The sequence below is a fragment of the Arachis duranensis genome, chromosome 10, assembly GCF_000817695.3.
Source record: "Arachis duranensis cultivar V14167 chromosome 10, aradu.V14167.gnm2.J7QH, whole genome shotgun sequence".
In the NCBI taxonomy this organism is placed as follows: domain Eukaryota; kingdom Viridiplantae; phylum Streptophyta; class Magnoliopsida; order Fabales; family Fabaceae; genus Arachis; species Arachis duranensis.
In genome coordinates this window covers 103707267-103719286 of record NC_029781.3, presented here as the reverse complement: position 1 = coordinate 103719286, position 12020 = coordinate 103707267, and the positions used below count along the sequence as shown (strand labels likewise).

Genomic DNA, 12020 nt, shown 5'->3' with positions numbered 1-12020 from the left:
AGATGTAGTCATGTAGAGATAGGCTATCCCATAAAAAAAAAAAAAAGAACCAAAAGCGACAAAGTTGTGTCCTCTCAAAGTACTATGGCGAGAAAGAATTCGCCCCTTGAAGTGCCAATATATGTCTTATTGTTTGATTGCTATTCTTTCTTGTAATTTTATTTCTTGATGTTTTCAAATGAACAACTAGAGTTGTTAGAACTCTGAATTTCAAATATCTAGACCTTGTAGGAAGCAGTAATCCTAATTATTATGTTATGATGGGTTAATTTATCAATCATAAATCTACTAAATATCATCACTGATCATTAAGTTAGCAAGTGTCTGTCTAAGTCTAAGGGATGAACCATAGCTTATCAATTGTCATCCATATGTTTTGCCTCTTGGAAGCAAAAATGATACTATGCCCTAGAAAATAAATTGTCTATTTGTTGACAAAGATATTATTCAAACATATTTTAGATATGAAGATATCAAATCATTCTATTGATTATATTGATAATAAAAAGTAATAAAATTGAAAAAAAAAATCTAAAGCGTTGATTGAGAATATGAAACTCATCATCCGTTTCTCCTGAAACTTAAAAAATAACGAATTTTGGTTGGGTTAAAGGAGGACATTGTTAAAGAAGGAAAATTACATTAGGGATAACAAAACATCGAGAAAGGGATCGCTAGAACAAAATAAAATAAAATAAGCTCAAAACAATGACACATTCTCCTTTGAAGATTCAATATAACCTTATTTAGTCTTTATAACTTTGATATTGCTTTTCTTTTCCTCCTTTCATCCATTTTAGTTTAGGTTGAGATTTGGAAAAGATATCTTAATACAACTTGATATATAAAACACTTATTATTTAAGTTATTGTATTTTCTACCACATCCCATATAAGTGAATGTGTTAGCTGTAGAAGCATTGATTGGATGAAATAGAATGAAAGATTGAAAATTGATACTCACTATTATATGATGCTTTTGCTGTAGATTGGTCTTCACTTGAAATAAAGGGAATCTTATCTTCACATTGTTCAGGGATCTCTTGGGCGCTTTCATTTTCTTTGAGAACTGATGAATCACCATTATCATCTGCTGGATGAACAAAGTCTGAAGGAGTTGGTGGGTTGGGAGCTTTAAACCTGGGGGAAAGGAACCCATTGAGGATTTCATTGAAAAATCCGTCACCACCCTGAAACCACTCCACTTATAAATTAGAATACAATAATTAAAGAAAAGGGAACTTGAAAAATATTGATACAGCCCGCTGAAAGATACAGGGATATCGAGAACACACTAATTCCCATTTACTATTTTGGCTCACAGTCAACTTATCATTCTAAAATCACATCAAGGCTACACATTACTACTTATTTCCTTTATGTAGTAATTAATGAGACTGATTTCAGTAATACATCATTTACAAAATAACAATGCTAAGGTCTTGTAAAGATTCCCTCTCACCTACAAAAAAGAGGGAACTCCACCACTTTCTTATCAATATCGTTGGTTCCATGAGCCTTTAAAAGTTTATATTTGCTACTTTGGCTGGTCTTGGCTAGAAACTAAGGCCATGAAACTCATCACCATATTCACATGACTCATTTTATTAAGCTAATAAGCTAGACTGGTCCCTATTTCACAGTATTACCATATTGTTCTATATATTGAGCCTTAAAACAACTTTGCTTTAATTACTTATGATAAGAACATAAAGAAGGCAAGTATGTTCTTACAACAGCTACAACACCATCATAATTGTTAAGCTCCTTGTTTGTCATAGATGACATCACATCAAGTGCCTGTCCTGCTCTCTTTGTTACAATCACCTGTTGGAAAATAGCAAGAATGACTACTAGAATACTGATCATCAATATTAAACAATAATGAATATAAACTTTAGAAAATCACAATGCAAACTTGTTTGTTCTAATTTACAAATAGAATCCCAAGAAAAAAATTTTATGACATGAATAAATTTAATAGTACTACGATTAAGTATAGCCATGAAAAATACCAAACATCTCAAGAAAATTCAATCAAAATAATGTATTTATCATCTCAATGCCTATCATAACCCAAATAATCACCAAACTAATATTTAATTAAATTCAGTTTAACATAGTCAATTTTTATCTCTTAGTCTAGAGTGAAAAGATTATTTGAGTGGTCCTCATTAAAGCCTATCTTAGGAAACTCAAACACTATGACTGTTAGATCACAAACAAACCAAATTTGTATTCATTTTAACCTTTGCTGTTAGTGGTAAGTTTTTTTCAGGCTACTTGGCTGCTTATCTTGGAGTGGCTTGAAGGAAGACTACTTGTAAAGCAAAGGAATGCTTAGAAATTAGTTTTTGAAGCTCTAATAAATGGAAACAATTTATTATTATAAAATTGAAACAATATTTCATATTCAAGATCAACAATTAAGAAATGTGAAAGTTATGGAAAATTATGACATATTTAAACTCCATATATGAGAAGCATTAACTTCATGCAAGCTGGATAATTTACACTTTAGCCATTGACCACAAACTAAAAAAATATTTTAAGAACATTTTCAAGATGGAGTTGGTATAACCTATTTCAAGATAGGATATGACCTTAGAAAAATAAAATGGAATGGACTTAAATATTTATCAATATAGCATCAAACTATCAGCATGGTCCACCAAAGTAGTAAACCAAAATTAATTATGTGAATGATTTACCTTGGTTTCAACTTTAGCACGGGAGAAAATAGGACCCACAGCTTCCCAGGTTTTACAGCCATTTCGTTTCCCACTCTTTGGATTAACAAAAACCTAATGAATCAAAAAACAATCTCTAGGAAATGTTCATTTCAATCAAATCAATTCAAGTAGAAATTGAAAATTATATAGCAATTATTGAACCAATAGTAGAGTATACCAAAAGATTCCTTGGCCTTCCAACATCATGATCCAAGAACACATTGAGCTTGTTTACCCACATTTCACATACACGAAAATCTTTATGACCAAAAGTATATGTAGTGGGAATCCACTGAGATAGCTGATTCTTGCTCCTTATAAAACCATGGACCATAAACCGGTACAGCTGCACAATCATAAGAAAGATATAACACCTTGGAGCCTAATAAACTTGTAAGGAAAACAATTAATAATGAGTAACAAGAACAAACCTTTATGTCATTTCCAAAAAGTAGGTGCTCAGTAGCACGAGGCAGGTTTGTTATATGAATCGGACCATGATGGGATAATTCAACAGCATATATGTCAGAAAGTTTTATCTCACTAGCAGCTTTAGACCTAGACTTAATGCCGAAGCAAATTGAACCATCCTGATCCATTAAACATTAAGATAAATAGTGTGAGATGAAACCAAAGTATACAATACAACAACAATAGCATTTGATCTCACTATTCATTGTACAAACAATGATTATACGTGTAAATCTAAACCATTTCTATAGGGTTGGGCATGGAATGAGAGATATAGAATTGACCCGTAAGATAAAAATACTGAAAATCCTTATCGGCAATACATATACAATACAGCAACAATAGCAAAAATGATTTTTTTTTCTTTCAAAAAATAAGTCAACTATCTAGATAAAATTCTGTTGCTGCATCATATCCTAAACCATATCTATGTACAAATAATTTAAATTTACATTCATGTTATCATCTCTTTATTTTCTTGTCACTGTCCCTTTACAAAATCATATAAGGCAAGACTTTACCATGTTTTTCCACATATGGTGTTGCTCCAACTCTCCCTAATGTGTTATTAACTCATAACCACTTTTTACTTTCTACTTTGTACTATTTAGTTCATCAAAAATAATATTATGTTCCTCTTATTTCAAGTAAACATCAAAGCTGTTGATCTAAAAGCCTAATCATGTTTGAGTGCTTTAACATTCATTGGTATCATTTTTAGATCAATAATGTCATCTCAAAATCTGTTTTTGATTCATTATTTTCCCCTGTTTTCCCCTCTCTTAGCCAATACCACATCGTGATAACATTTTCAGCCACTACTTTTTAACACACTTACACACAATGTTCTCTCTGGCTAGACCTACCGGTCGCTTCATTTCCAGTGCTGAAAGCTGCATGATGCCTTTTCTCAAGCTGTGCTTTCTTTTGTTGCCATTGGAGTAACATCCACAATCACCATCAACCTCTCCTTCCACCATGGCTGACTATGACAACAAAAAAATAAAACACTCCATAGTAAAATAAAAGCAAACAAAAATCATCAAGTATATATTGTCAATAAATAATTTTTAGTTAGTGATTTATATGACAACCTCCGGCCACGAAAGAACAATGGACTAGTTAGCAAATATCCATAAATCCATAAATTTAGGATTTTAAAGACATCTCAAAGCTACAAACTAAGGATAAAATAATAACCATCTATTTTACAAAACATTAATCCAATGTTATGCTCATAAGCCATATAAATGTAATTATCTTTATGGCAGAGTAATCTAACCCCAATTGATCATTCTATACAACATTATATTAATGTAAATTAGTCCATCTTAATGATCCTTATCCTTACATTTCCCATGTAGTAATAATGTCAACTAAAAAAAAAAAACTGTGGGATTGACTATGGTTTTGCATGTCACATTAGAATCACATACATACATGAAGTGTAATGGATCAAACAACGATACATCAAAAGCGAAACGATTAAACTCACAGCATTTGGTGAATTAATTGGTTCCCAAAATAGCCCATCCGAGTTGAAGACGAGAGACACTTCACCAACATGATCTAAGAAAAACGTCGAGGTCAAAATTGATGAGTTACCGTGTAAAGGTGCACCTGGATGAGAATCTTCTCCCATGAAAGCGCAATCGTTTCCTTCTCCCTCCATTCACAATGGAAGAGTCAAGGAAACGAGATTGGTTTTGTTTGCCCCAGAATTTTTCAGGCTCTGTTAAGAACAAAAGAAGCCTAAACTAAGTAAATTTTGGGATTTTTGTAGAACATCCATGTTTTGAATTTACAAGAAGGAAAATTGAAGAAAAAAGTAAATTATGTTCGTCTTTTTTTTTTTCATTTGGATAATTGGATTTGAATCATGGACGCCATTATTGACCCAATTTAGTCTATGCTATTGGTAAGCTGTCTCATTCTGAGTGAATTATGGACAAGAAAATTTTAACACAAATAATTAAGAGAAAAATAAAAATAGAGAAATAATTTTTACTTTAATTTTAATTTTTAGAAAATTAAGGAGTTCTTAGCGCAAGTTTGAGCTACTATATGAAAAATGTGCCTACAATCCTACACAGTAATTAGGCCCTATTATATATGTTGTATGATATGATTAGAGTTTAGAGGAAAGTAGTTTTTTTTCCCCCTTTTTTGTCTTGAGAAAAGTAGTGCTCATTAAAAGGTTAATTATTCTGGAGTTTTTTTATAAATTATAATTTTTTTAAAATTTTATTTTCGAAAAAATATTTAATTTGGTTCTTGACATTCAAACCTCAATTTAGTTCTTAAAATTTTAATTGTCTCAATTTAGTTCCTAAATTTTTCAAATTTTAATTACGTTAGTCCCTGCGGTGGTTTTCGTCACAGAGACAATTGAAAAGTTTATCGATTAAATTGAGGCAATTGAAATTTCAATGACTAAATTGGGACTCGAGTATAACTCCATAAACTAAATTGAGTATTTTCTCTTTATTTTCGTTATTCTTTTAATGCTTTTTTTATTTTAGAATTTAATTTCAATAAATTGATTTGTAAAAAGTTTTTTAATTATTTAATTAAATTTATATGTTTAAATAACTTTTTAAATAATAATTTATTATTGATTATTCGTGTAAAATTCATTATTTTATTTATGTATATTGTCTTTGTCTTTACTTTATTAGTTAATAATTTAATATCAGCATCAATGTTAATAATTAGTCTATTGCTGGCAATGAATTGTTCTATACACAAAGTAAGATTCGAACTCTCAGTACTTAAGTGAATGAATAAGCTAACTACTCAACCAACTCAAATTATTGATAGATAGTAGAGATACATATGAATAATGCAATAATAACACTAATAAAGGAAAGTCTACTGTACAGGATTTAAGTTTGAGTCTAAAAGGACTAAGGAGACATTCAAACTCTATCTGCTATCGAGTTCCTCAAATCTTTCTAATTAGGTCAAGGGATTAACATAGCTAGAAAGAATAGTCAGATTAAACTTAATCCAATAGTTCCTTCAAATTGGGTCAAAAGGTTAAAAGAGTTAGAAAGAATAGTCGAATAGAAATAGTCAAAAAACGGCAAACTCTTAAATGGAGTTCAATACCACAACAAATTAGTTCTTAACTTGTCAAGTTGAAAGATACCGAGAAAAAAAAAGAAAAAGAAATATTCAAACAAAACCAAATATGACTATCAGCTTCTGACGATAACAACAAATAAATGAAAAAGAATCCTCTCACCTTTAATTTATTCTCCCTCAATACCTTAGCACCAATGTAAATGGATTGCTGAAGTCATTCTTTGATGAAAGGATCTAACTTAAAGACATATGTTCCAAAAGACAACATTATGGCGTTGGGACGAACTAATGTCCAAATCTTTTATACTATGATGATGAATCTTTGAAGGAGAATCATTTGTTATCATAAGTACAAGGTTTGGGATTTGATACATTGTACATTGTGTCATTCCCCTTCGATTTCGATGACAATTTTTTATTTTTTACTTTTTTTTTCCATTGAATTTGATGATCTAGTTGATGAAGGCATTTTGTGCTTGCAGAACAAGAAAAGAGAACCAAAAAATTGGAGTGAGAAGATGGAAGGTTATAAACTAATATAGGAAATTTGGAATATTGGTGGTTGATTTTACAAGAATAGAGTCAAACAATGACATATTTGTTGCAAAAAAATAAAATAAAATCATACTTGATTGTTTGTTAACTTTAAAGAAAATTATACTTACTATTCAAGTAAATAAATCATTATATAAAATACATATATTAGACCCCGTGAGGCACTGGAGTAAGTACTTATTTACTTACACTAATACAGAAACTGATTAATGGTTTACTTATTTGAGGAATAGTGGCAGTATGGAATTGAATTCAATAACTACAATCTTGCATAACTATTGCAGTTGTATATGCGGGTTTCTTGGAAATCAATGCAGCGAGAGAGTGCAGCTGCAAGGTTTTCCAGATCTTCTCTTGTATGCACTGCGCTCAGAGCTACCCTTAGCCTAAATAATAGAGATTTGGACAGCATCCAATTAGTTCTGTTTTAACTATGAGCAAGTTTTGAATCAAATAAAAATGAAGCATTCTGGAAAATTTTGGTGTCGACAAAGAAGACCTGAAAGAACAAAGTCTCTCATAGCACCAAAAGTCCTGTTATGTACGTTTGATAAAATAGTCCATCCGTAAAGGTAGCGATAATGGAGATGCGTTCATGATTGGACCATCTTGTCAAACGTTCATAATTGAAGAGAGCCGTGGGGGACTTTCATTTTTCAGAGGTCTTTTTGGGTTTTAGTGGTTTAGTCTTTATAAATCAAATATTTTGTTTGGAGATTTGTGTGTTAAATGATATAACTAAATAAAGAAAACGAACAAATATTCATGAGATTTGAGAAATCAATTCAGTTTTTCCTTCTCTTTTCTCTTTTTTAACAACTCCAAATTGTAAACCAAACCAATTATAATAATTTGTAACTCCAAAGGTGTTAAAAATAAATAATTAACTTGCAACTCCAAACACAAATTGTAGTTGAGATAAATAATGAGGATATCAAACCTGCATGAGTTAGGAGGCACAGTTGGTGGTCTGATAGCAGTGACATGGAATCCAGATTGCAACAAATACCTGCTCCACAATGATTGAAAATGCTTAGCTTATTGAATAGACAGTGAGCAGTGGGCACCGACATAAAAAACCTTACCGGCTTGCTTGTAGTGCTTTGTCTTCGCTTCCTACAATTAGCGATATAATGGGACTTGTAACTGGGATTCCTGTCAGCAAATGAAAGTCTTTCACCCTGTTCCATATAGCCTTTCGGCGCCATGCCTCATGTTTTGCAACCACAACCGCAGCTGGTAAATTGCATGTTGATTTCAAGGAATTAATAGTCATTACAAGGCAATGTTAGCTAAACATGAGCAAAAGAAATGATAATGCTTAAATTTAATCTTTGGATGAATATTTGGAAAGAGGTGTACGGCAATGATCACTTTGAAAATTGTGGGGATGCCAAGCAGTTCTTCCTTTGCATCAGAATAAAATTGCAAACCCTATGACACACTTGTATTTCCAATATCCACAACCATTTTCTTTCCTCTCAAATTAAAATTGATCTGCAGTTGAGCAATATTATGAATGCAGAAGAATCATTCAAATAGAATCACTCTGCAGAACTATATGATAATTATCCCGTGATACTTGAAGGATTATAAATGTTTCAATTTAGTCTTGACTCTTGAATAATTCGTCGTTTTTACCTTCGTAATATTAGTTTGCCGACAAATCGACTCATTGGGTGGGTTTGTTAAGTTGAACCAAACAATCTTCTAATAACCAATCAATTTGTTCACAAACTAATTTTTCAAGGGTGAAAGTAATGGTTTACTCTTCTAGAGATATATAAAAGCACTGTTCAGAACATGAAGAACTTCAACAGCTTTCTTTCAAAGTTAAAATTGGACTTGGCTTTCGCTGATGGATATGAGCCATTACAATGACAATAGTTAAAAGTGAGAATGATAGATAACAAATCTATCATAAGAGCACACCGGATATCAACATGTAATTGGAAATAGTAACTAACAGGTAATAACAAATGCATTACGTGCTTGAGTATATCAATCCATGCAAGATAGGAGCTCACCATGTGCAGCAGCTGCAACAGGAACTGGTGTAGCGGTTGAAAATATAAAAGAACGACCCCGTGATTGTATTAGCAGTTTCCACCTTTTACTATAAGAAGTCATAAGAGTAGCACTAGTCATTTGTGAACTATTCATGAAACGTAACTCTGTATACGTATACGGTGTGGATGAACCCCAAAATAAAATGAATCCAATCTTCATTCCTTTTAAAAGGGCAACAGTATAAATACCTGCATGCTATAAATCCTCCATGACAACCCGCAGCTTTACTTAGAGTACCAACGCATATGTCCACATCCTTTTCACAGCCAAATTCCTCAGCAACGCCACCGCCATTTTTGCCACAAACAAATGTTCCATGAGCCTGAATATACACAGAAATTGGAGTTTTAATAGCTTGTAGTTGAGCTAGACTATGTACCCGATAGAAGCCATCTTCTTTTTGGCCTAGACATTTGCTAAAACTGAAACAGATTAAGAGGTCTTACATCATCAATGACTAACAAAAATCCATGCTTTTTGCGAAGGTCTGCAAGCTCCACTAGCGGTGTGTAGTCACCATCCATGCTGAACAAGCTGCAAAGAATTGGATGAGCCATGAATGACATGGAAATCTTATTTCTACAGAAGTACTGGCTGTGAGTTAAAAATAAGACTGAGCTATGTAATAGACCAGGTTGAACTGTGAACTGGCCATTTCTTTGTTTCAAATATTTTGAATTCAACTATAGTTTATTTACAGTTCAAACAAATTTGGATCACAAGGGTCTACAATTAAATCCCCTAACTTCACCTATTTACCATCCTTGTTTAAGAAGGTATATGAACATCAGTAACAAATATTGTTAGGCTATAAGAAAGAAATATTTATGTATAAACAACAGCAATTTTAAACCATGACCATTTATTTCTACAGTTCCCTTTTGCAAGTAACAGAGCAAAATGACTAACCTGTCAGTTACAACAACTTTTCTTCTCATTCTACAATGTGTTCTGTTAAAATCATAGAAGTCAGAACAAAGTCAGGATATTGATAACCTACACCTGAAGGGAAAAAGAGAATCCACTTAAGACTATGTAAACTACAGGAAAAGTAAAACATACAAGAGCATATTGAGGTGGGACATATCACAATGCCTATATATGAACACCTTTACACTTTTTTGCCGCTGAGCAAGATGAAGCCCATCAATTATTGATGCATGGTTTAGTGCATCGGAAAAGACGGCAATCTTTTCATCCTCGGCAGTCACATTTTTTCCAGCTAAGAAAGAACCAATACTTCCTATTGTTGTCATCAAGGCCATATTGGCAGCAAACCCTGTGGGACAAAGAAGGCAATCCTATAGCATGGAGGTTAAACCAAAAATGGGTTAGCAGTTGACTTATTGTCCAGACCTAAGAAGTGGCCAACCTCATAATATGTTCCTTATTATCACAATGTGCATAGATAATATACAACTAACTTCCCTAGTATTAAAGTGTAGGAAATAATGGTTAGATTCAAACATGACCATTGATGGCATATTCGTAGTTAATTGAAATTGCGACAAACCAAAAGTTAAATAATTTTATTTCAACTTTAGGAGGCATATGCTTAGTATTGCTTCCCTGAAAATAGATTAATTGCCAGTCTTTGTAGTGGCACTAACACAATCTATGTATTCAACTTATTTATTATTTACTGCCTCAATTAAATATATGACTTCAAGCAACGTCTTTCTCCATAGCCTTTACTAAAGAGGAGTAATTCTCAATGTTGAACAAAATAAATAAACAAATTTTGCATCAAATTCTACTTAGCATTATTATTTTCTTAAATTGGGCAACAAGGCAGAGCTAAGTAATAAGCAAAACATATTCAAAAGGAATCCTTGCGAGACAGTCCTAACCTCTTTCTTCTTCATATCTGCCAAGCTTGACTCAAGCAGCCTATGATAATTGGTATATCCACAAATAAGGGCAGAACCCCTTGGTCCCATTCCATGTTCTTGTGCTGCCTGATTTAGATCAAAGATCACTACGGCAATGAGCTTTGAAGAAAGAAAAGTGACGACACAAAAACCTATACAATGAAGTTCTGAAAAATAAAAGATACAAGATCCTTCTAAATTCAAAATGACACCTTTGCGGCAGCCCTTCCAATAGCCGGATGGGAACTCAAACCAAGATAGTCATTTCCAGAAAACAAAATTAACTTTTTAAACTTGTCATTGTATACCCCAAATCCATCATCACCATCAGCTGTGTTATAACCAATCTCATCACCTAAAACCAAAAAAAAGATGCAACCTTAACATCAATAATTCCAATGAAGGGTAAATCGTATTCATGCATATGACGATAATGAAGCTCTAATATAAGAAGAAATTAAAACATGCATAACAGTTAAAAGAGTAAAAACATTTTGAAGGGTACCAGAACTTGGAGTGTCATGCATCCATCTGAGGAACGTGGCTTCTCCAATCTCCACCTCCACAGAGGCCCTGTCCCATTGCTGCATTTCATCGAACACCTCGAATGCACCTCTGTCTTCCCTAAACTTTGGAGGGTCTGGCACGTTTTGAAGCTCAGCTTCAAAGGGAATCATTCGGTGATTCCCCTTCCGTAAGCAAATGGGTCTTAGAGATCGAAGGACGTTGAGGGAGTCGAGGGTTGCAAGTGCCTCTTCAACCCAGTTGTCCCACCATGCACTTGGAGTAGCCATTGCCTCACACTCTCGTGTTTGTGTTTGCTACGTTTGTTTCTTACTTTCTTTGAATTAATGAAAGTGTTTGCTATGCTTCGTTTGCTTAGGCTGAATCATCATAACCACCATAAGTAAAATTACTATGTTACCCTTTACTATAAACTAAATTAACGACAAACAAATAAATGAGTGTCTAATTTTTTGTACCGCACACATTTAAATTCTTAAAGATGAGCAGTTCATTGTAGAGAACAAAAAAAATCCTTAAAGATTTGAAAAGACATATACGTCCCTTGGCTTTTCTCAAAATTAATTATCAATTCAAAGTTTCAAACCCTAAACAGACCCTTCACTCATCACTCTCTCTCTCTGTTCTTCTGTTCCCGGAGACGCTACTACTGCAACCACCGTTCGCCGTGCCGCCTCCGTCACCGTCGCGCCGTTCGTCCGAGTCTTCGA

The 12020-nt window shown here is 33.1% G+C and overlaps 3 protein-coding genes across 3 annotated transcripts in view; 1 reads left to right on the top strand and 2 right to left on the bottom strand.

Moving 5' to 3' along the window:
- The window catches only part of LOC107471838 (ceramide kinase), a gene marked incomplete in the record, with an annotated part of 9882 nt that extends 4796 nt beyond the window's left edge, over positions 1 to 5086 (bottom strand). Inside the window, 8 exon segments of the mRNA XM_052255303.1 lie at positions 531 to 580; positions 964 to 1189; positions 1734 to 1826; positions 2711 to 2803; positions 2910 to 3077; positions 3163 to 3321; positions 4069 to 4188; positions 4698 to 5086. Of these exon segments, the coding sequence (XP_052111263.1) occupies positions 531 to 580; positions 964 to 1189; positions 1734 to 1826; positions 2711 to 2803; positions 2910 to 3077; positions 3163 to 3321; positions 4069 to 4188; positions 4698 to 4874 (1086 nt within the window).
- Positions 5087 to 6828: 1742 nt separating this feature from the next.
- LOC107472020 (8-amino-7-oxononanoate synthase) lies at positions 6829 to 11653 on the bottom strand. Its single transcript, XM_016091593.3, has 11 exons — positions 11291 to 11653; positions 10998 to 11140; positions 10765 to 10872; positions 9977 to 10215; positions 9824 to 9865; positions 9361 to 9448; positions 9103 to 9236; positions 8872 to 8960; positions 7930 to 8080; positions 7785 to 7853; positions 6829 to 7230 (listed from the first exon to the last, which is right to left on the bottom strand). The coding sequence occupies exons 1-11, from the start codon at positions 11577 to 11579 to the stop codon at positions 7104 to 7106; spliced, it is 1479 nt and encodes a 492-aa protein (XP_015947079.1). The 5' UTR covers positions 11580 to 11653; the 3' UTR covers positions 6829 to 7103.
- A 225-nt stretch (positions 11654 to 11878) lies between these two features.
- The window catches only part of LOC107472026 (mediator of RNA polymerase II transcription subunit 31), a gene marked incomplete in the record, with an annotated part of 2799 nt that continues 2657 nt past the window's right edge, over positions 11879 to 12020 (top strand). Inside the window, 1 exon segment of the mRNA XM_016091600.3 lies at positions 11879 to 12020.

Coding starts and splice junctions, on each gene's coding strand:
- LOC107472020 (XM_016091593.3), bottom strand. CDS start 11,579: ATGGCTACTCCAAGTGCATGGTGGGACAACTGGGTTGAAGAGGCACTT. Junction 8,961..9,102: donor GGAGGATTTATAGCATGCAG/GTATTTATACTG, acceptor GACTTCTTATAG/TAAAAGGTGGAAACTGCTAA. Junction 8,081..8,871: donor TGTTGCAGCTGCTGCACATG/GTGAGCTCCTAT, acceptor GCAATTTACCAG/CTGCGGTTGTGGTTGCAAAA.